The sequence below is a fragment of the Pogona vitticeps genome, chromosome 2 (genome assembly GCF_051106095.1).
Source record: "Pogona vitticeps strain Pit_001003342236 chromosome 2, PviZW2.1, whole genome shotgun sequence".
Classification (NCBI taxonomy): Eukaryota; Metazoa; Chordata; class Lepidosauria; order Squamata; family Agamidae; genus Pogona; species Pogona vitticeps.
Window position 1 is genome coordinate 306,099,142 of NC_135784.1, and position 22,069 is coordinate 306,121,210.

Sequence of the window (22,069 nt, forward strand, 5' to 3'; positions counted from 1 at the left end):
AAGGCCTCCAGCACTGGAGCGCTCACCACCTTCCAAAGTCATGGGGGTTCCATTGTTGTACTGCTCTAACAGTTAAGACATTTTTTTCCTGATCTTCAGCCTAAATTTGGCTCCCTGTCACTGGAGCCCATTGTTGGGTGTCCTGCACTCTGGGATGATCGAGGACAGATCCCAACCCTCTTCTGTAGGACTGCCTTTCAAGTATTCAAGAAGTGATGTCAGACCTCCTCTCGGTCTCCTTTTCTCAAGGCTAAACATGCCCAGTTCCTTCCGTCTTTCTTTACAAGGCTTGGCTTCCAGATCCCTAATCATCCTCATTGCCTTTCTCAGGTAGCATGAGATAAGGCAGGCCTCTGCTTCAAACACCACCCAGCCAGAGTTGATAATATGGGGCTAGATGGAGACATGATCTGGTTTGGTTATATGGGTGCTACCTACATAATAACAGAATGATGCTGTGGAAACGTGAAACGAAGCGCAACGAACACATGCGTCAATTGTTCTCAGTTCCCTGTTCTTGGGGGTCTGGGAGGTCCTTTGCCCAAACTAGAGGAGCACCTTGTATGCAGAGGTTTTGTATAAGTATGAGACAACGTCGGAATGGATGTTGATCTTTGGTGGTCTTTTATTCTGGAGGCTAAGGTCTAAGCAGGCAGACTGTTACTGGGAAAATGAACGGAGGTCTCAGGAACTCAAGCGACCGAATTCACTCAAGCATGGTTATGAAAGCTTCTTGGAATGAAAATTCCCATGTCCTGTCATTTTGATAAAGAAACGCTTAGGGAGACACTCCGGGCTTTCATTCCCCTCTGCCAGTCCTCTCTGTTTCCCCCCCCACACACACACTCCGTTGCATTCTTGCACTCCTTTATTTTAAGGCTATTTTCAGGCATTGTCATGTCTGTTGACTCTGACAAATTCGAAATAAGAAATGCACCGAAGAGCAGCCGTCTTTGGGAGGAAACAGTTGATTAAACTGACAGGGACAAATAGCTAAGAGGCATTTCGGCTGGCCCTCCTTAACCCCTTTCTCTACAAATATGCATTGGGGACAACCGTTAAGAAAAAAAGGGGGGGCTCAAGAAGACTTTCATTACGGGAAGGTTGCAGTCCCTGAAGACTGGAAACTCTGAAATATGGAACGTTGATTGTTTGAAACTCATAATCCTATAGGGATGTTCCCTTCACTGGGCTGTGATATTTCTCTTGGTGTGATGACTGGATGAATGTTTCAAAAGGGGGCAATTGAGACTACGTCCCCTATAATATCATCTGGAGGAGGACTGAGTAAATGTTCAAGCTCTACACTGCATGGTTATTATCATCTTATAAATATATCTTAACATTTGTTTGCTTGTTTGCTGGCTGCTTCTTCTGTTTGTCCTGAAACATCTCCGGAAGGGGAAAAACTAAGAACACGAAATTTAGCACAGATGCCACTGACTGCCTGTGTTTTCTTGCTTTGTTTATTTGCTCGGAAAATCTCTGAAACAGAGGCTCCAATCTACTGATGTTTATGTAAGATTGGTGTTAACGACCCATAGCTAATTGACAAGGTGCAAGAATGCACCCAGGCTTGGCCATGAAATCAAGGGCATGGGAGTTTCAGAAATCATGGACTTCAGAAGTCTGTAGAAATTCTCCTAGTCTGGCTTCGGCCAAAACAACAACATCAAAAAGTCATTTCAGGTGTCTGCAATCTGTTTCAATTGAGAAATAATGGTTTCTCTCTGTTTTCATGAAGCTGGAGGAAGTAACGGGGCAAGGCTAAGCTCTGTGGGAACTGCAAGGCATTATGGGCCTGGGAGTCTCCCTGTCTGTTATGCTCCATAAAAGCAAAAAGAAAAGTGTGCTGTTTATACAGGATATTGTCTCATGATGCCTAAAACACTCTCTGGGCAGTTTACAATTTAATCTGGCAATGGACACATTGCCCCCCACCCCCAGTGAGCTGGGTACTCAATTTACCGACCTCAGGAATATGAGAAGCTGAGTCCATCAGGATTGAACTCATGAGTAGAGTTTTGACTGCAGTACTGCAGTTTAGCCAATGTGCCATGAGGATTCTTAAACTGACAAGGTCAAATAGCTAAGAAGCTTGAAAGCCTGGAAATGAGAATATAAATCAATGTCCTGTTTTGGTTTTTTAACATGGTAGCATGCTGATCTGAGTGAGTTCCGTACAGCTAAAAACACCAGCATGGAAGAAACATCGACAGTGCCTCTCAGATAACTACCAGGCCCATAATGCCTTGGATCTCCTAGAGAGCTTAATCTGCCAAGCTACTTCCTCCATTTTCATCATGGCAGAGAGAAGCCATTATTTATCTGCTGGAAATGATGACAGATACCTGAAAGAATACGGTGTGGGTTTGTTTGTGTTAGGGTTTTGTTTTTGTTTTTTTTGCTAAAAAACTGTGACAGTATGGCTGGGAGAATTCCTGCAGACTTCCAGGGAGTGACATAGTCCATGAATTCTGAAACTCCTATGTTTAACCAAGACACAACCCAACACCTTGCCAATCAGCTGTGGCAAGTTAAGCACACCTTACATGAACATCAATAAGATTCTGCCCAATAAGAGCTAGAAACCCATTTTTGACACAAACATCCCAATGCCCTCTCTCACTTCTTCCCCATCCTGAATATTTCTCCCATGCTGGCCTTTTCGCGCTACTACTTTGATACTCTCTCATACCAGCGTTCAACTGTGTTAAAAAAACAAAACAGAACCACCATTTTTAACTACACTCCTCGGCCCTCTTTCTTCACCCTCTTTCTCATGTTCTGTTCCCTTCTGCCTCACAGTACTCCACATTCAACTTCTGCCATCATGGCAAAAAAGTCCAGCAAACGTCTATGATTAAGGGGGACTCAAATCTAATCTCTTAATGGGCCCGGTTGAAACTTGAAGGGGCAGATTTCGAGAGATACCCTGTCCAGTTGTTTAAATCAGGAATTCTGTATCGTGGAATCTTTGTGTTTTTAACTTGGGCAAAAAGCCAAGTATATCCACTAGCTATTACAATTGTTATAAACCCAAGGCCCACTGTTAAGATCCAGGGTGGATCTTAATGGTGGACCTTGGGTTTATAGCAATAGTAATAACTAGTGAACGTACCTGGCCTTTTGCCTGAGGGGATACAGAGGAGAAAAGGCACATTTTAAATTGTTCAGAAGGACAGAAAGCATTATTATAAGAACATCAGAGTTCTTTTAATAACCTAGAATATACCGGAAAGGAAGGCCGGTGGCCATGTTAGATGAGGGACTGCTGCAGTTATAACCCAACAATGATTTTCTTCATCTCTGGTTGTTCACAGGAGAAGCCCATCTATATCCTGCATGAGATGATCCACAGATTAAGATGGCATGCATGCATAAGCTCAACTCTATCCCAAATTTAATGCCAATCAGGATTCTCTAATTTATTTGTGGAGGGGATAACAACAGCCCTTTTGCGGCTGTGGTTATCAGGAAGCCAGTCTGATCTATTGCAAACTGTTCTGGTCCATTTTCTGCTCCTCCATGGTGTTAGAAAGCAGGCTTATAAGTCTCCTGGGTATAGGGCAAAACTCTGTGATCAGGGCTCACCAGTGAACTCTCTAGCCCATTGCTACTAGTGCAACTTTCTCTCCTCTTCCAGATTCCCAGACGTGACTCTTTCCACCACTGCAATTGCTTCGGAGAGGTGTGCTGAATGGCATTTCAGAATGTGACAGAAGCCGCCGCTATACAGATGGAGACTTCTCTTTGTGAAGAAGGTGTCAGGGATATCCCAGTTCCTGCTGGTGGGCCATTTGGCCAACACCTATGAAGAGTTTCCTCATTTCTAATTCAAAGGTGGACGTAAGAGGAGCAACGTCAGAGCCCAAAGAGAAAGAACAATGAGAAACAGAGAGGACAGGGAAAGATCTAGAAAAAGGAGGAGTCTTCAAACAGGAGGGAGGAGAAGAGGGTGAAAGGAAGGAAGAGGAAGAAAAAAGACAGCAGAAGAGATCAACTGGAAGAACACAGAGGAGGAAACAGATTGGGAAGTCTATCAAGTTGAAGTGGAGGGGTGTTGAGAGTGTCTGATCTTCATGATGACTGGGAGTTTGTAGAAGAAAAGGACCTCTGGACCAGGGAAAACTGGGAGTGCCCAAAGCAGAGGCTAAGAGGTTGTGTTGAGTTAAGCTAACTAGAATGCTGTTCTTTCGGGGGGGAACGAGAGAGAAGAGAAAGAAAGAGAGTGAAAGAAATGGGAGACAATCTACTGTCAGAGCTCCGACATCCCAGCCCAGCTCACGGGACAGTCTGCCAAACCCTTTGACTAGGTGAAAAGAAAGGGAAAGATGGGGAAAGTCCCTTCTAGAGGCGTATGTCTTGCCATAAGGAATCCCTGCTGTGCCTGAGGGGGGGGGGGAGCCGTCTTCCAGGTCTTGGTGGAGCAGGAGTTGCCCCCTCTGAAGTCATAAAAAGAGAGGTGGTGGAAATGAAGGCTGGGTTACATGTCTATAAATACATTTGAGTTTTTTGTTAACATTCCTGTTCATAAAATCATTGAATCATGGAGTTGAAAGGGCCCTATAAGGCCACCGAGTCAAACCAAGGCAGGAATCCCGATCAGAGCAGATCTGACAGATGGTTTTCTCCTGAACGTCTCCAGCCTTGGAGCACTCACCACCTCCCAAGGTCATGGGTTTCCTGTTGTATCTCCTAGTTCGAGTTTAATAAACCCGGTTGTTTTAAAGCACCTGCTACTTCCAGTCATGGAGCAAAGTATGGAAGGCAGCAACGGTGGAGATGCATGGGATTTGAGCTGCAACGATTAGGAGGGACCCAGCCGGCTACTTCTCCTCCAAGGTGCACCAAATAAGGGCCTTCTCCTTTTGTCTTGTCCCCACACCACCACCACCACTACGTAGCTCATCATTCTCAGAACAGGACTATTAGACAACATAGGTTGGGAGACAGGTGACCCGCCGGTGAGCTTCCCAGCTCCCAAGGTCGCGAGCTTCTGCTGCAAAATTCTCCCCAAGAATGTTGATCTTCTCAAGTCTATGTGTATAGGTGGGAGAGAGGGTATGGGAGGGCCACCCAGAAGAGTAGGTAGGTACATGTGGCTGCCAGGATAATCGCTGTTGTTTTCTTCAGAACTACTTTTGCAGCTATAAAAAAGGGCAGCCTTGTGGCAGGACACCACGATTTGAAAAAAAATAGCTCTAAAATAAGAGGCAGAGAGTGGGTGAGAGAGAAATACACTGGGATCACAGAATTTCTAATGGGAAAACCATAATTGCTGTGGGTTCGCAACCAACACGTAGATCCTGTAGCATGGGAAGGACCTTAAATTTTAAATAGAAATGGGTTCAAGCCAAACTAAATGAGTTGTATTTTTAAGTTTTCTTGAGATCAATGCAAGACGTTAGGTAAGGTTACGCGAGTTCCCTTTGAAATCAATAGGGATTAAGTGCAAATAGCTTGGATCCAGCCAGACTAGAGAGAAATAAAGAAGCTCTTCTAAATACAAACACGAAAAGTTTCTAGATTATCAACTAACTTTCTGCTATGCCTTCTGATGATGATGTTGTTGTTGTTGTCGTTTAGTCGTGTCCGACTCTTCATGATGCCATGGACCAGAGCACGCCAGGTCCTCCTGTCTTCATTTGATAATGTAGCTCCAGCTAAAATCCTGTTGCACCTTATGTAGTGTAAAAATACACCTCCAAAGGTTCGCAGGGAGTTACACCCAAGCAGTCTGCCCTGCATATCTGATGGTGCAATTACTTGTGCAAAGAACCTGTGGAACTGCTTGCTGGTGAATTTCACAACCCCCTGTGCAACGTACGAGTTACGCACCAGATCTATTGACCCACATAAATTGCAGCACTGTGACCTGTATTGGGGAAGTGTGGATATTTTCTCTACTTCACACAGGTTTTGCATTTTTGTTTTCACATAAATGATACCGTGGCATTCTTGGTTTTGGGAGATGCAGTGACATAGGGGTTCAAATCCCAGGTAGCCGGCTCAAGGTTGACTCAGCCTTCCATCCTTCCGAGGTCGGTAAAATGAGTACCCAGCTTGCTGGGGGGGCAATGTGTAGCCTGTATAATTAAAAAAAAATTGTAAACCGCCCGGAGAGTGCTTGTAGCGCTATGGGGCGGTATATAAGTCCAATAAAATAAATAAATAAATAAATAAATAAATAAGTAAATAAGTAAGTAAATAAGTAAATAAGTAAATAAGTAAATAAGTAAATAAGTAAGTAAGTAAGTAAGTAAGTAAGTAAGTGAGTAAGTAAGTAAGTAAGTAAGTAAATAAATAAATAAATAAATAAATAAATAAATAAATAAATAGAAGACCAGCACTCTAACTACTACTTGTCTAACTCAGGAATTAATGACTGGCTTCTGAGATTTCAATTTGCTTTGCTTTATGAGCTAAGAACTCAACTGGAAGGAAGGAAGGAAGGAAGGAAGGAAGGAAGGAAGGAAGGAAGGAAGGAAGGAAGGAAGGAAGGAAGGAAGGAAGGAAGGAAGGAAGGAAGGAAGGAAGGAAGGAAGGAGCAAGCTAATGATGGATGGATGGATGGATGGATGGATGGATGGATGGATGGAAGGAAGGAAGGAAGGAAGGAAGGAAGGAAGAAGCAAGCTAATGGATGGAAGGAAGGAGCATCCCAGGACACTGAATTCTGCATCAGCTGTCCTATTTTGATCTCTTCTCTGCACAGAATCACATCCTGAGAAACATTTGTAAATTACCATCTATGTATAGAAATTATCTTACAACTTGCAGTGACCCTCTCCAGGATTTTCCAGGCCCTTAATAGCTGCATGGTTTAGGTGTCTGGCTGTGGAGCCAGAGGTTGGGAGTCTGATTCCCCCACTGGGCTTCCTGTGAGGGGATGAGGACTCGAGCCACGAGACTTGATGTCAAGTTGGACTTAAGTCGCATTGGTGACTTGACTCGGACTGTTCCGTCCCCCCAATAACTCAGACTCAACTTAGAACCTATTTGTCCCCTCCTTTCTTTTCCGGGGGGGGAGGGGAAAGAGCTTGTTTTTAAAAGGGACTTAGACTTGGGACTTGGTACCAAAGGCTCGGACATGGATGCGGGACTTGATACCAAAGCTGCACAGTCCGAGGACATCCTCCGAAGAAGGGACTGGTATTCTCTGTGTAGAAAAAACCCTGAAAAGGGGTCATCATAAGTCAGAATGGACTTTATACCACACAATTGTTATTACAGAACTTATCACTTTTTCAGCAAATCCATGCCATCTTTCCCTCCTCCTTCCGGGACCTGAATGAAGTTCTTTTCGGAAACATGCAAGTGGCCATCCTACGCCTGATTTTATTTTACTTTAGCTTTCTTTCTTTCTGGTTATTGTGAATGAGTTCTTGGTTTCCTGAATTTTTAATTCTCAGCTACTCAACTGTGAGATACGGAAGGGGGCACAAACATTCTGAACCAATGGATGGTTTGTATTTGGCTGTTTGCCAAAGGACAACATGCTTTCAAGGGACGGTCCTATCCTGGTTCCCACATCTCCATTTTTTAGTAAGATTCGGCCACTAGAGGGTGGCATTGGCGACTTTAAAAATAAATCAACAATAATCATGTGACAGCCACCACCACCACCCCAAAGTCGATTGTAACTTTACGGCAATCCTTTTCAGAGTTTTCTGAAACTCTGTACAGCTTACCCAAAACAACACAGGCTGGCTTTTCCCCTGGGCACAAGGGGAAATCAAACTTCCAACCACTGGCTCTGAACTAGCTATCCATCAGATTAATCATGTCCTGTGAAGTTAAATCTGATTCATAATTACCCTTTTCAGGGTTTCCCAGTTAGAGAATACCCAAAAGTGGTTTACTTGCTCCCTTCTTCTGTAGGTGTGTTAGGACTGTACAGCTTGCCCAAGGCCACCCAGGCTGGCTCTACTTTGAAGGAGGCCCAAGTAGGGGAATCGAACTCCCAACCTCTGGCTCCACATCCCGATACCTAAACCCCCCGAGATATAGTGCAAGAAAAACTTGTGTAAGGTCTAGGAAAATGAGTGTACACCTAACTCTAGTCTGCACAATTCAGCTTGATAGGAAACTTGATTTCATCTGCCATGTTGCAGTGTTGTGTTCTTTTTTGTAATCAGCTTTTAGAACTGCTTTTATCTACTAGTTTTAATATTTTATTTGTTTAATTCTTTATACTGCAATAATTTATTGTTCCTCAGCTTTTAGCACTGTTTGTTTTTTCAATACTATAAGCACCTTGGGTCCTTTACAGGAGAAAAGTGGGATATACATATTTCAAATAAATCAATATTATAGTCCCTGGGACTTAAGACATGAGGGGCTATTATATCAAGGTGCAGAAACTGGTTGATGTGACTTTTGGTTCTAAATTTTGCTACGAATATTGTTACGAATATGAGCCATTATAACGAATATAATGGCTTCCTTTTCAAGTTCCTCAAACAAACAGCGTATGTAAATGGAGGGCCCTCATTAATTTTTGCTATCTTGTGCCAGTCATTCCTCTTGATGTGACGACAGCTTCTGAAATGCATGAAAGAGAGAAACTGCACAACCATACTGGCTACATATGCAAATGAGGCTGAGATTAATTAACACCTCTTATTCCCTGTGTACAGAACGGGATGCAAAATGTAATTACAAGCAGAAGACAGAGGCTCCTGTCTCTCTTTTCCTGCACTCTTCGCCACAAGTATCTCTAGACTCATCATTACGACGAGCTGAGGGGAAAAAAAATAGGAGCAGACAAAAAAAAACCCATCTAAATGTTCTTAATTAAATAACAAGTGCAAGTTTGCAACACAGATCAGAGCCAAATGGTTTGAAATGTTTCTCACATGCATTTTTTTAACAACAAGTGTGAAATAATCAAATTTACCGTTTGGAGGTGGGAAAGTAACACGGGATTTTATATGATACCGTAAACCTATCTGGTTGTGGGAAAATGAGTTGCTTTGATCATATCCTTAAACTGGCACAATGAAATAGACGGTGGGGTGAGAGGGGTACCTTTGACTGTGGCGATAGAGCATAGTGAAATCAGCACCTCTTGGAGAATGCTTGAGAAGTCACTGATGACGGGCAGTACAAAGGATGAATTTGGAGGTGCTCTGATAATCTCGGACGTGGTGGCGCTGCGGGTTAAACCGCAAAAGCCTCTGTGCTGCAAGGTCAGAAGGCCAGCCGTCATAAGATCGAATCCACACAACGGAGGGAGCTCCCATCACTTATCCCAGCTCCTGCTAACCTAGCAGTTCAAAAGCATGTAAAAACGCGAGTAGATAAATAGGTACCACCTCGATGGGAAGGTCACGGCATTCTGTATCTAGTCACGCTGGCCACGTGACCACGGAAACGGTCTACAGACAAACGCTGGCTCTACGGCTTGGAGACAGGGATGAGCACAGCGCCAAAGAGTCAGACATGACTGACTAAATGTCAAGGGGAACCTTCACCTGATAATCTCAGTGACTGATGTGGAACAGAGCTAAATTGGTATGAAAGCAGACAAATGAAACTCCTACAAGAGTAGGTGAGTGAACACAGAACACAAGTCACCGTATACTGGCTGTGCTGAAATTAATCTGTCCTAGCTTTACTTCCCTTCAAAACATCATTATCATTAAAAAAAATTGTATAGAGAGGAACTACATATTATTGGAAAATTTTAATGTCAAACATTGTAATAAAAAGTTTTGAAATAAAGTCTTGAATTTACTTAAATGTAACTTTTAGACATCATTAAGTGTGTTTTGTTCTCCCTCATCAAATATTTTAGTTCAAATACTTACAGGTTGTTGAGTCCTTAATTTTTTTTGTTTTGTTTAGTATATCTAACTCAAGTAACTAGATTCAGTTAGATCATACTTTCCTTAGGGATACTGGGGAATTTTTAAGAAATGTTTTCCTCTCTGCTGGTTCCCAAAAAACTCTAATCCCTGAAAGGTGGTGATCCTAAAATTTAATTAACCACTCGTCGTGGCACATTCAGAGGACCATCTTATTTTATTGATTGATTGATTAATTGATTGATTGATTGAATTTGTACCCCACCCATTTAGTCAACTGACTACTCTGGGCAGCTAACAACATATAAAATAAACTTTCATATGTGAGAACTTGAGGGTGGCAACTAAACTCGGGGACCCCTTTGTCTCTTTCTTGCTTTCCTTCTTATAGCGAGTGAAGATCTTTCCACATAAGCGGGCATTCAACAATTAATAGGCTCCAATGATAAGATCTCAGCTCATGTTCTGATTTTCATTATTTTAAGATGCGTTGTCAGGAGGCTGTACTGCAATGGGTACAGGAGAATGGGATGAGGCTGACCCCGGACAAGACGGAGGTCTTGAGGGTGGGTGGCCCCTTCATTGGTGGCTTGGGAAACTCCCTCTCCTTCAGGGGGGTGACTCTCGCCGCGAAGAGTGACGTTCGCAGCTTTGGCGTATATCTGGACCTGACGCTCACCATGAAAACCCAGGTGGCGTCCGTGGTCCGCTCCGCCTATTTCCATCTGTGGCGGATTGCCCAGCTGCATCACTATTTTGATGGCGGGGCCCTCACCACTCTGGTCCATGCGCTTGTAATCTCGAGATTAGACCACTGTAATGCACTCTACATGGGGATACCTTTGAGATTGATGCGGAAGCTCCAAATGGTACAGAATGCGGCGGCCAGACTTCTCAGTGGGGTGGCAAAACACCAGCATATCTCTCCCTCTCTGGCTGCCTTGCATTGGCTGCCCATTCATTTCTGCATTGATTTCAAAGTGTTAATGATGACTTATAAAGCCCTAAACGGACTAGGACCTCGATATCTAGCAGAACGCCTTCTCCCACCTAGATCTACCCGAATTACTCGGCATAGCCAGGAGGGTCGGCTGACGGGCCCAACGCTGAGAAAAGCCCAGAAAGAAAGAACTAGAAACCGGGCCTTCTCGGCAGTGGCCCCTCGACTTTGGAATAGCTGGCCATCAGAGATCTGCCTGGCTCCCTCGCTGGCTGTCTTTAAGAGCCAATTAAAGCTCTTTAGGCAGGCCTTCCCTCCTGTCAATACTTGACTCTAACTTTTACTTAGTTCTTTGTTCTATTTTCCTTCTTGATCAATATTAACACTATCAATATAATTCATGGTTTTAATTGTTTTATGAATAATGTTATTGTGAGCCGCCCTGAGTAGACATAGCCTAGAAGGGCGGGATTAAAAAATGTAATAAAAATAAATAAATAAATAAATAAATAAATAAATAAATAAATAAATAAATAAATAAATAAATAAGCTACCCGATAGATTTGTTGCAACACCCACTACCAAAAAACTTGCAGAGGAAGTCTCAGGTACAGAAGAAACCCATAATATTCGATCTTTTCTCAAAAAATGTTTTTTTTCTTAAAAAAAAATATGAAAGATTCCGGATCTCAGTGATTTAAATCATCTCCGTGCTCCACTGTGGCCCCAAAATATTTGCAGATACCTGACAAAAGATTCAGTGTCATGACAGAAAACCGGCTAGAATCCTTTAACAAACGAGCACCACAGGCCCACTCATGGACTCAGAAGTAATTCCCACTGTGTTCAAATGAAATGGCTTTCTATGAGAGTGTGCAGAATTTTGTAGCATATTATCAGATGTTATGCGCTTCCCCACAGCGCTTGAATCTGATGAAGGCAAATAGCAAAAATTATATATATGTATGGTGTGTGTGTGTGTGCGTGCGTGTTTGTACTAATCTTTTAATTCTCACAGCTTTCCCTGGGTCTCTTTTTGCTGCTGCAAAAATATACCGTTCGTGTGCTTTGCAGGAAGAAGCCGAAAGCAGTTCAGCTCTGCTTAACATGCTCAAATACTGCCCCCTACAGCATTCTTGGGGTCACGAAGAGTCGGACACAACTAAACAACTAAACAACAACAGCAGCATCTTTAGGGTATCTCAGTGAAAAACAGGTGTTTGTGTGGGTTCGGATGGAGGTTTGAAATTGTTTGCTCCCTACACTTGCAACTATGAACATAGGAAACTGCCTTCTTCGGCCGCCTTCCTCCTAATCCATTTCGGGGTTCTGCCACTAGCACTATGTCTCTAGAGACTGTGAAAATCTGGTCTTCTCTGCTGCCCACTCCCTGACCTTCTAAAGCAAAGATGCTGTCTATGTGCCATCAAATCCTTTATGATTTATTGCAACCTTATGGATGAATTAATGACATCCCATCATTAGCAGCCCTGACTGTTTCAAATAGAGCTAAGCATCTGGTTAAAGGAAAAATCAGTCTCTACTCTAAGAGGGCAGGACCTCCATGCCATTTCAGAAATGTCCTATTCCTGTTGGTTCCCCTTGTATAAAACATCATTTTGTTGAGAGGACTATTTTGTTAATTTAACCTCAGCCCCTCTAAGAAAAGCGTCCGCAGCTCTGTGCTTTCCATATATGCCAACAGCCATATGGGTAGGAAGATATGAAAATGTCCCTTTTGATCAAAGACTTTGTATCTGTGGATCAGGAGGAGTTGGAAGATATTTCTCGTTATTTGTTAAGATGTCCTCTTATAGAATCACCCCAAGGAGCAAATTCCTTGCAGGCAGACATAGCACTTTGTGTGAAAGCCCTCCCTTGGCTCAACTTTGTATGCTTACTTATGGGTAGGGATGTAATGACTACCCATCAAGTAGCAAAGAAGATTTGTGTCAAGCTTCAAAAATCCTAAAGAAGAGCAGAAGTCATACTTTAAAAAAAAAATTGTGATATGACAGTGTTACATATGTTTGATGCTGTCATTGATATATTGTGATGACCTATATGGTTTAAAACAATCAACCAATACAGTAAAGAAACAGCCCTGATCAGGCCTTCCAAATACAGCCCCTTCATCAACCAGATCAAGTACAGTTTACCTCAGTATTCCCAAAGGCCATTCAAATTACCTAACAGTAAGCTAGAATCTGGAAAATTCTGACCTTTCCTTGTAAGGACTACCCGTTTGGTTCACTTGCACAATATCACTTCAAGAAAAGGAGGGTGAGAGTGTCTTGTAAATGAATGGGCTTCAAAAAACAAAACAAACGTAAATCCTCTGGAGATCGGTTGGAGAGGGCTGTTAACTTTTCCAAAATACAGTGGTGCCTCGCTTAACGAGGATAATCCATTCCAGCGAAATCGCTGAACAGCGAAATCCTCGTTAAGCGAAATAAAAAATCCCATTGAAACGCATTGAAAACCTGTTCAGGGAAGCAGGGAACCGATCGTTGGAAGGCAGATTTTGCCTATTAAAACGTCGTTTTGCAGTCATCGTAGAGCGGTTTTGTTGTTTAACGAAGCAATCGTTAAGCGAGGCACCAATGTAGATGTATTTTTGGATGTAACCCAAAGTTCTGTTTAGCTCTCCTTTTCCTTACAGAGGGTGACTAAACTTTGCCAAACATACCCAATCTTATCTGCTTCAGAAGCTAAAGAAGGTCAGGCTTGGAGGAGATTTGAATAGGACTCCAACGGGACCACTTGGTGTTGCTCTGGGAAGGAAACATAGCTTTGTAGCAGAGAATCTCCATTGCGTTAGAAGGTGGCAATATCTCAAGCTAGGGGTAGGAGAAGAACCTACATGGAGCCTTCAAGCGCTACTACTACCAGCCAGGGTTGGCAAATTTAGGCTAGGCAGAATAATGGTAAGACTCCGTGGCCAAAATCCCACTGCTTAGTGTATTGAGTTGCACTAGAGTAGGCCCACTGGATCAATGAGCATTGAGCAAGTCAACTCTTCCATAAGTTGAATTGAGTCAAATGGACCTACTCTTTGATTTACAATGCTAAAGAAAGAGGCCCATTTGAACCAATGGAGGCTATGGCGGAGGAGGTGAGTAGGTCAAATGGGCCTACTCTAGTAGAATTTACTACACTAAGCAATGGGATTTTGGCTAGTATACAACAGGATTCTATGTTCTTTCAACACAAACAATGAGTAATTAGTCTTGCTACAAGACAATTAATGCTTAGAAAGGTCACCGGAGGCCAGAGAAAAGGACTTTGGGGACCCGATCCATCCCCTCTTGGCCACCAGTTAAACATTCTTGCCTTTTACTGCAAGACTAAATTCTTAAATGCTAAGATTCAGCACTATATATTTATAGGACTTTAAACCCAGCTGCATTAGGGTCTGATTAATGCCATAATTGAGGACCCAACGAGAAGGAAAGAATCTCTTTGTTCAATATGAACGCGATTATGGCCAATATCAATCTAATTAACTAGTACTAATAAATGTTTTTAAATACGCACTGTATTTGGAATGCAGTTGAGTGTATAATAGCTACTAAATCTGACAAAAGTCTTTGGAAAAGCACGACACAGGCATATAATTAACAGATCTTGAAATTGCTTTTGTGATGTGTCTGTGTTATGCACCTGAAAAGTGCCAATTAGCTACATTATTTCATAAAAGAACAAATTAGGAGGTTTGGAAATACTAGCCTTACTTCATTCATTTTGTGCGCCTTATTTTCTCACCCTCATCTGCCAACTTCTCGGCAAGTTAAAACTCCGGAAAAGTTGGCTTGAATTAACGAGCAGCAATCAGATTGTCACACAAATGTTTTCTCAATTTTTGATACACAGTATAATTAGCCACTCAATTTTATCTTTCTGTGTGTTTAGGTTACGTATACAATATGGCTATGTTGATGCATATTTCAGTGATTAAACCAATTAATTAAAAAAATTAAGGTGGACATTTTTTTCAACGTTACTGAGCAATTTAATTGATCTTTAACTCAACTTTGGGGGGAGGATGCATTAAGTTTTCTCCAGCTAGGTATGGGAGAGGGTAGGGAAAGAAAGCTGTTGCTAGGCGACAGGATCACCAAGGAATTGCACAATAAAGACCCAATTTCTCCTCCTCCTCCTCCAAGATCTGTGTTGCTGAAGCTGATGGAGAGTTCTGAAGAAAGGGCATGAGTAAGGATAAGGAGATAAGATTATGAAGGACGGAGAAAGGAAAAGCAAGAGAAGGGTTTAGGGTTGGGGTGGAGAAGAAATGAGATTTTCAAAAATTCTTGCAATTCTTTCCTTCTTCCCAAAGTTCATAATGGGATGGAGTGGGGAGTAAAATTAGGAATAAGACTTTTCACTTTCATTCTCATTAGTACAAGAATGTAATGCAAATCTAAGCCCTAATTCAAATCTTCTGTTTTTTTATGCAAATGCAATCTGGTTAGATTTTGTTTAGTTTATTAACAACTAATTTAAAGTGCAACTGTATTTAACTTTCCAATCTTGCTGGTTAAAACAAAAAAATGGGAGAAAACGTCAACACATTATCCCAGATAATATAAAACAGTATCTCTGTCACTCAGGAAAAGAGAGCCTTCCAGAAATGTTTGGGGCTTTTAGAGAAGATGTCAGGTGCTTACACAGGAAGAAAAGGCAATGACTTTTCCTTTCCAGGATTCTGAAATCTTCCTTCACTATACTACAGAAACACTAAAAGGCTCAATAACAGGCTGGCCATTGAAACCTGATCTTTTATTGCTGCACAGAAGATTCATAAGAGATGGCCGTTAAGTCAGAGACACATAACCAGAACCAGACAGAAGAGGGGAGGAGACGGACGATCAGAAGAGATGGACACTCTTTCCAAGATATGTATAAGAAAGGGGTAGTTTCCTTTTCTGTGCAAAATCATGATCAATCCTAGCCACTCCAGAAATGGTCACATGCATTACAGAGAGTTATTGGCTTTTTATGCATGCTTTGGAGGATGGCACCCATATTTTGACAGGAGGACTCAGTTTTTCCTGCTTGAGATCACTGTATATCCATATTTCCAAAATCGTATTTTCATACTGGAATTGCCCAACTATTAATAGTGGTATATTTCCCTTCCTGTTCTGAGTTTTGACTTTTGAGTATCAAAGTACTTGCCTTCCCTGTGGTTTATACTGAAATTTTCTTGGAATCCTAGATATTTATAAGTTTTCTGCCCTTCTAAACATTGCCATTAGTGACCTTATTGTGGTTGCTGTTGTCATTTATGTTAACTATTATGCCTTGCTAATTATACCTATGTAGAATACATTGCTGTTCTTTGTGCCATGCAGGCCATCACATCGAAAACTGTTGGTTCTCCTGGACCTCTCAGTGGCTTTCGACACCATCGACCACGGTGTCCTTCTGGACAGATTGGCTGGCATGGGAATGGGAGACACCATTTTACGGTGGTTTTGCTCCTGCCTGGCTGATCAGGTCCAGAAGGTGGTGCTGGGGGACAGTAGCTCTGACCCATGGCGGTTGTGTCATGGGGTTCCTCCGGGCTCTATACTGACCCCCATGCTGTTCAATATCTACATGAAACTGCTGGGGGAGGTCAGGTCGTTAGGAGGTTTGGGCTGAGGAGTCAGCAATATGCTGACGGCACCCTGCTCTACCTCTCATTCTCTACCAATCCAGGTATGGCAGTCGCCGTTCTGAACTTGTTCCTGGACCCGATAATGGACTGGATGAGGGTCAATAAACTGAGGCTCAATCCAGACAAGTGCTGTTGGTAGGTGCTCCGCCAGATAGGTTAAAGGGCCATCTCCCTGCCTTAGATGGGGTTACACTCCCCCTAAAGGACAGGGTCCGTAGCTTGGGGGTGCTCCTTGACCCGGGTCTGACCTTGGAAGCTCAGGTGGACTTGGTGTCCAGGGGTGCCTTCTTACAGATGCGGAGAATATATCAACTTCGCCCATAGATGAGTGCTGCCTGGCAACAGTCACTCATGCACTGGTAACAACCAGACTGGACTACTGCAATGCGCTATACATGGGGCAGCCTTTGAAGACGGTCTGGTAACTGCAACTGGCAGAGAACTGGATTGTGCGGCTGGCAATGTTGCCATCACGCAGACTCATATCAAGGCAGTTCTAAATATTTTACACTGGCTGCCGATTGCTGCTCGGGCCCAATTCAAAGTGCTTACTTTGGCATATAAAGCCCTAAACGGCTTAGGACCTGGTTACCTAAAGGACCGCCTTCTTCCATAGGAGCCTGGCCATCCTCTAAAATCAGGCCTGGAGGCCCTTCTGAAGGTGCCATCTCTGAAAGAGGTGAGGGGGATGGCATGTCAAAATAGGGCCTTCTCAGCTGTTGCCCCCCAACTTTGGAACGCCCTCCCTATAGAGATCTGCCTGGCTCCAACACTCTTGGCTTTTCGGCACCAGGCAAAGAGCTTTCTGTTTAGCCAGCATTTTAATTAAATAGTATCCTTTAGCTGGACATATGAGCAGCAGGATTTATTGATATTAATGTTTTAATAACTGTTTTTAATATAGGGTCTTATAATATTGGCTGTTTTTAATGTTTTTAATATTGTTGTATGCCACTCAGAGACCATTGGTAAAGGCACGGCTAAAAAATCTTGTAAATAAATAAATATTTTGCGGTTATTTTAGGGGACAATATTACTGAATGTTCAAAATTGCTGTTATAGGAAGGTAATGGTAGAAAAGGTTTTTAGTCCAAGGCGCAGACACCATACTAGACAATCTTACCTGTTTTGGTGAGCAAAAGGTTATCCAAATGTCTGTCTCCAACACCAAGGATATATGTTATTACACAGTAGCCAGCTGGAAATGAAACAGTAACAGTCACTATCAAAAGTGTTGTCTCTCTTCATCTTAGTTGCACACAGTAAGATTGTGGTATCTGAGGGATCGGTATCTGTGGTTTCACTTATTTGTGGTCTGGAAATATTAAAAATATCAAAGGAAAAAAAGAGAAATATATATTTCCTTAACGTAATTATCAGAACTGGTCACTAGAGGGATCCAGAGACCATTTATGTATAGAATTCACTAATATCCATGGTTTTCGGTTATCCACACTTCGGGGAGCTTGAAACCAATCCCCTGCAGATATGGGGGTCTTACCATACAGAGAATGAAATGAGAAAAGCTCCATTTTTCTCCTTATGGTTATGTATCTATTATGGGGTTCAACTCAGCAACTGGACCGAGAAAGGAAGTACAGCAAGCTTCCAGGTCTGCATTTTTCTTAATTCATTTTATCTGTATCCCACATTTCCGGCAAGAACACGGGACTCCAAGCGACAGACAAAATCAAACCACCAAATGAAAACCATTAAAACCAATGCAATTTAAAATGGCTAAATTAAATCTTAAGCCCAGTCTTTTGAAAAATACAGTGGACTCTTGACTTACAGATGGCTTGATTTACAGACTTTTTGAGTTACAGACTTCTCTGGCCGCAAAATTTAGGTTTGACTTGCAGATTGAGATTTGACTTACAGACCAGAAAAAAACCAAAATGGAACAAAAACAGCCTGTTACGGGATTAATCGGTTTTCAATGCACTGTCGGTCAATGGAGACTTGACCTACAGACTTTTTGACTTGAGAACCGCCTTCCAATGTGGATTAAGTTCTCAAGTCAAGACCCCACTGTATATAAATCAAAGCTCATAAATAGAGGAGGTGAAACTGCCAAGCCTTATATGTCTTGGGTGCAGGCTATTTGAAGGACTGCATCACCCCATATCAGCCTTCTTGGCTTTAAAAATCTTCTAGCTTGTTTGGTGAGGATACGAGAGAGGGCCTCCTCTGTGGCGGCTCCCAGGCTTTGGGACACACTGCCTCAAGAAGACAGTTGCCCCCCCCTCCCTTTTGACCTTCTGTCGCCAAGCAGGCTTTTAGTCCATAAACATATACGGAATGCAACATTTTTTAAAAACACTAGATATTTCAAATTTTAAAAAATTCAAAATTGTTTTTTATCCTGACTATTGTTTAGAGGGACGTGGTGGCACAGCAGGTTAAACTGCAGAAGCCTCTGGGCTGCAAGGTCAGAAGACCAGCCATCGTAAGATCGAATCCACGTGACGGAGGGAGCTCCTGTCGCTCGTCCCAGCTCCTGCCAACCTAGCCGTTCGAAAGCATGTAAAAATGTGAGTAGATAAATGGGTACCACCGTGGTGGGAGCGTCACGGCGTTCCGTGTCTAGTCGCACTGGCTACATGACCACGGAAACTTCTTCGGGCAAACGCTGGCTCTACAGCTTGGAAACAGGGATGAGCACCGTGCCCTAGAATCGGACACAACTGGACTAAATGTCAAGGGGAACCTTTACCTTATGTTTAATTGTTGTTAATATATACTGTATGATTTTAATTGTGAGCTGTTTTGGGTCCTTTATGGGGTTGCAAAAGGGGCACATAAACAAAACCCGTAAACCAACAAACCTCACTGAAATATATTTCTCGAGCCAACCAACTTGATGCTAATTGGGTGATTAAGTAAAATAACTTCATCTGCTGAAGGAAAGACTATAAGGAGAGGCAATCCCAGTCTCTCTTGAGAAGGCTTTCAAGAGTCCAGGACTGGTCCCACCCTAGAACAAACCATAGGGTTCTCAGAAGTCACATATAGCTGTAATTGGGCAACGTCCCTTTCGTAGCAATGCTGAATGAAAAGCTGGGGATAGCCCAGGAAGTGTGACTTGCTCTCTCAGTTTGGAGAGACAATAAATAAATTATAATCAGAACACAGACACAGTTCTCTACCCAGCCACAAGGACCGGTGATCACTGCACACAAAAGCTGATCCCACAGTTATAAATACTAAACTAATTTCTAGATTAGACTACTGTAATGCGCTCTATGTGGGGCTTCCTTTGAAGCTGATGCAGAAACTTCAAGTGGTACAGAATGCGGAGGCCAGACTCCTTACTGGAGTGAGAAAATACCAACATATCTCTCCTACTCTGGCCGCACTGCATTGGCTGCCCATCCGTTTCCGCATTGACTTCAAAGTGTTAATGCTTACGTATAAAGCCCTAAACAGTTTAGGACCTCGATACTTGGCAGAACGCTTACTCCCAACTAGTTCTACCCATGTCACCCACGCGAGCCAGGAGGTGAGGCTGAGGAGCCTGACGCCGAGGGAGGCCCGGAAGGAAAGAAGTAGAAACCAGGCTTTCTCAGCGGTGGCTCCTCGTCTCTGGAATAACCTACCTCCGGAGATTCGTGCTGCACCCTCGCTGGGTACTTTTAAGAACAAACTAAAAACATGGATGTATAGGCAGGCCTTCCCTTCCAGTTAATTCCTGTCCTCTTTCCTTTTTTTCCTCTTTATTTGATTTATTTTTATTTTTCCCATCTTATAGAATCATTTAATTAATTAATTGTTATAAATTGTTTTTAGAACTTGTTATTCTTATGTTGTAAGCCGCCTAGAGTGGTCGAAATGACTAGATAGGTGGGGTATAAATACAATAAATAAATAAATAAATAAATAAATAAATAAATAAATAAATAAATAAATAAATAAATAAATAAATAAATAAATAAATAAATAAATATCCCACACACTACACCAGAACACAGACAGAGTTCTGACTCCTGTCCCCTGAAGAGGCTGGCCACAGAGACGGGCGAAACATTGGGAACAACCACCTCTGGAACACGGCCAGACAACCCAGAAAAACATACAACAACCAATAATTATAGAGTTTCATGAAGATCTGCTGGGGAAGCCTTCCTTGGTGCCCTACCACTGAGAACACTTCATTATGTGGAGACATAGGGGGAAGGATTTTAATTCCATAGCACCCCAACTGTGAAATGCCCACCTCCCCTGGAGGCTCTATCAGCGCTGACCTTGGTGTCATTTTGGCACCAAGTCAAAGTGGAGCCTTGCGGTTAAACTGCAGTACTGCAGTCAAAACTCTGCTCATGATGACCAAGGTTCAATCTCAGGTAACCAGCTTGAGGTGCACTCAGCCTTCCATCCTTTCAAGGTTGGTAAACTGAGTACCCAGCTTGTTGGGGGCCAATGGGTAGCCTGCTTAATTAAACATTATAAACTGCCCAGAGAGTGCTTTAAGCATTATACAATGCCTTTAAAACGTTTTTATTCGACCCTTTGAGGGCTGAGGATCATGGCCTGCACATGTTTTAGTGCAGTGGTTTTACTGATCTTTAACGTTTGAATGTCTTGAGTTTGTGCCGTTTGATTTTCAGTTGTTTTAAATACCTTATGTTTTTAAATTGTTTTATAGAGTTTGTAAGTATATAACTGATTCCAAAAAAGTAATGCTTCCAGGTCTTCGTCTCCACCAGGCTTCACAGTCCCACTTGTCAGCCATCGCTTACCGCAACTTTTGACGTAAGTGTCCATAACTTCCGCACTTATTCCATGTGGCCCCGTCTCGCTTGGCGCATGTTTTCGGAAGAAGTTCTGAAAGAACATCATTAGAACGTTAATTTCTCCTCCCAACAGTTCCGGGGGCCTGGCTGGAAACATGAATGTTTTGCAGCCTTGTAGAAAATCAACGAGCATATGCTATTCGGGCAGAGGTTCCTCACTCCTGCCCTGCAAAACCCAAGATACTTAAAGCATAGGCAAGTAACATTAAGCAAAGAAGAATCAAGCAATTTACATTTCTTTCCCTCAGCGCAACACAGCGACAGTTAAGGGTACATCTGAGCACATTTCTTTAACCTCTGCAGCAGAGAGATTTAAAATCCCTTTCCATTTCACAAGAGTTTCCCATTCTTCAGAATAATCTCATCTTGTTAAGTTTCAAATATAGAGTTATTGCGTAATTAGGAAGAGCGCTAAATGCTTCAAAAGTAGAGAAGACATATGTATATATATTGTGCTCAGGATGCAAAATTTAAACAGCATTAGCAATTCAAAGTGATTCAAACAAAGATACAGGAAGCAAATTACAAAATGTGCATTAACACACTTTTATTTATTTAGGAAAGGGGAAGTGACCGGGGTGGAGATAAGAGAGATATAACTAGAATTCCAGCTGCGAATTGGCTTAGATATACTATGAATGACACACGAGGAAGCCCAAATAGTGGTCCCTCTAGGAAAAGCAAGAAGCAAAAGTGTGCTGCTTATATACGCCCCATTAAAACGTGGCCAACAGTGCTGAAATGGGCATTTTTGAGGCAAATATCATTAAGCAAAGAACTAGCAAGCAAATTACTTTTTTTCTGGGTCATTTACAATTTAATTATGCACACTTGTTCCCTTCCCCCTCCCCAGCGAGCTGGT

General features: G+C 42.5%; 1 protein-coding gene across 2 annotated transcripts in view; it reads right to left on the reverse strand.

Moving 5' to 3' along the window:
• PIK3C3 (phosphatidylinositol 3-kinase catalytic subunit type 3) overlaps positions 1 to 22,069 on the reverse strand; it is a 110,839-nt gene that overhangs the window by 39,632 nt on the left and 49,138 nt on the right. For both annotated transcript variants that reach the window (XM_072992987.2, XM_072992986.2), the window contains 2 exons: positions 21,154 to 21,238; positions 17,538 to 17,612 (listed from right to left, as the gene is read on the reverse strand). In XM_072992987.2, coding sequence (XP_072849088.2) covers positions 17,538 to 17,612; positions 21,154 to 21,238 — 160 coding nt within the window. The remainder of the gene's footprint in view (positions 1 to 17,537; positions 17,613 to 21,153; positions 21,239 to 22,069) is intronic.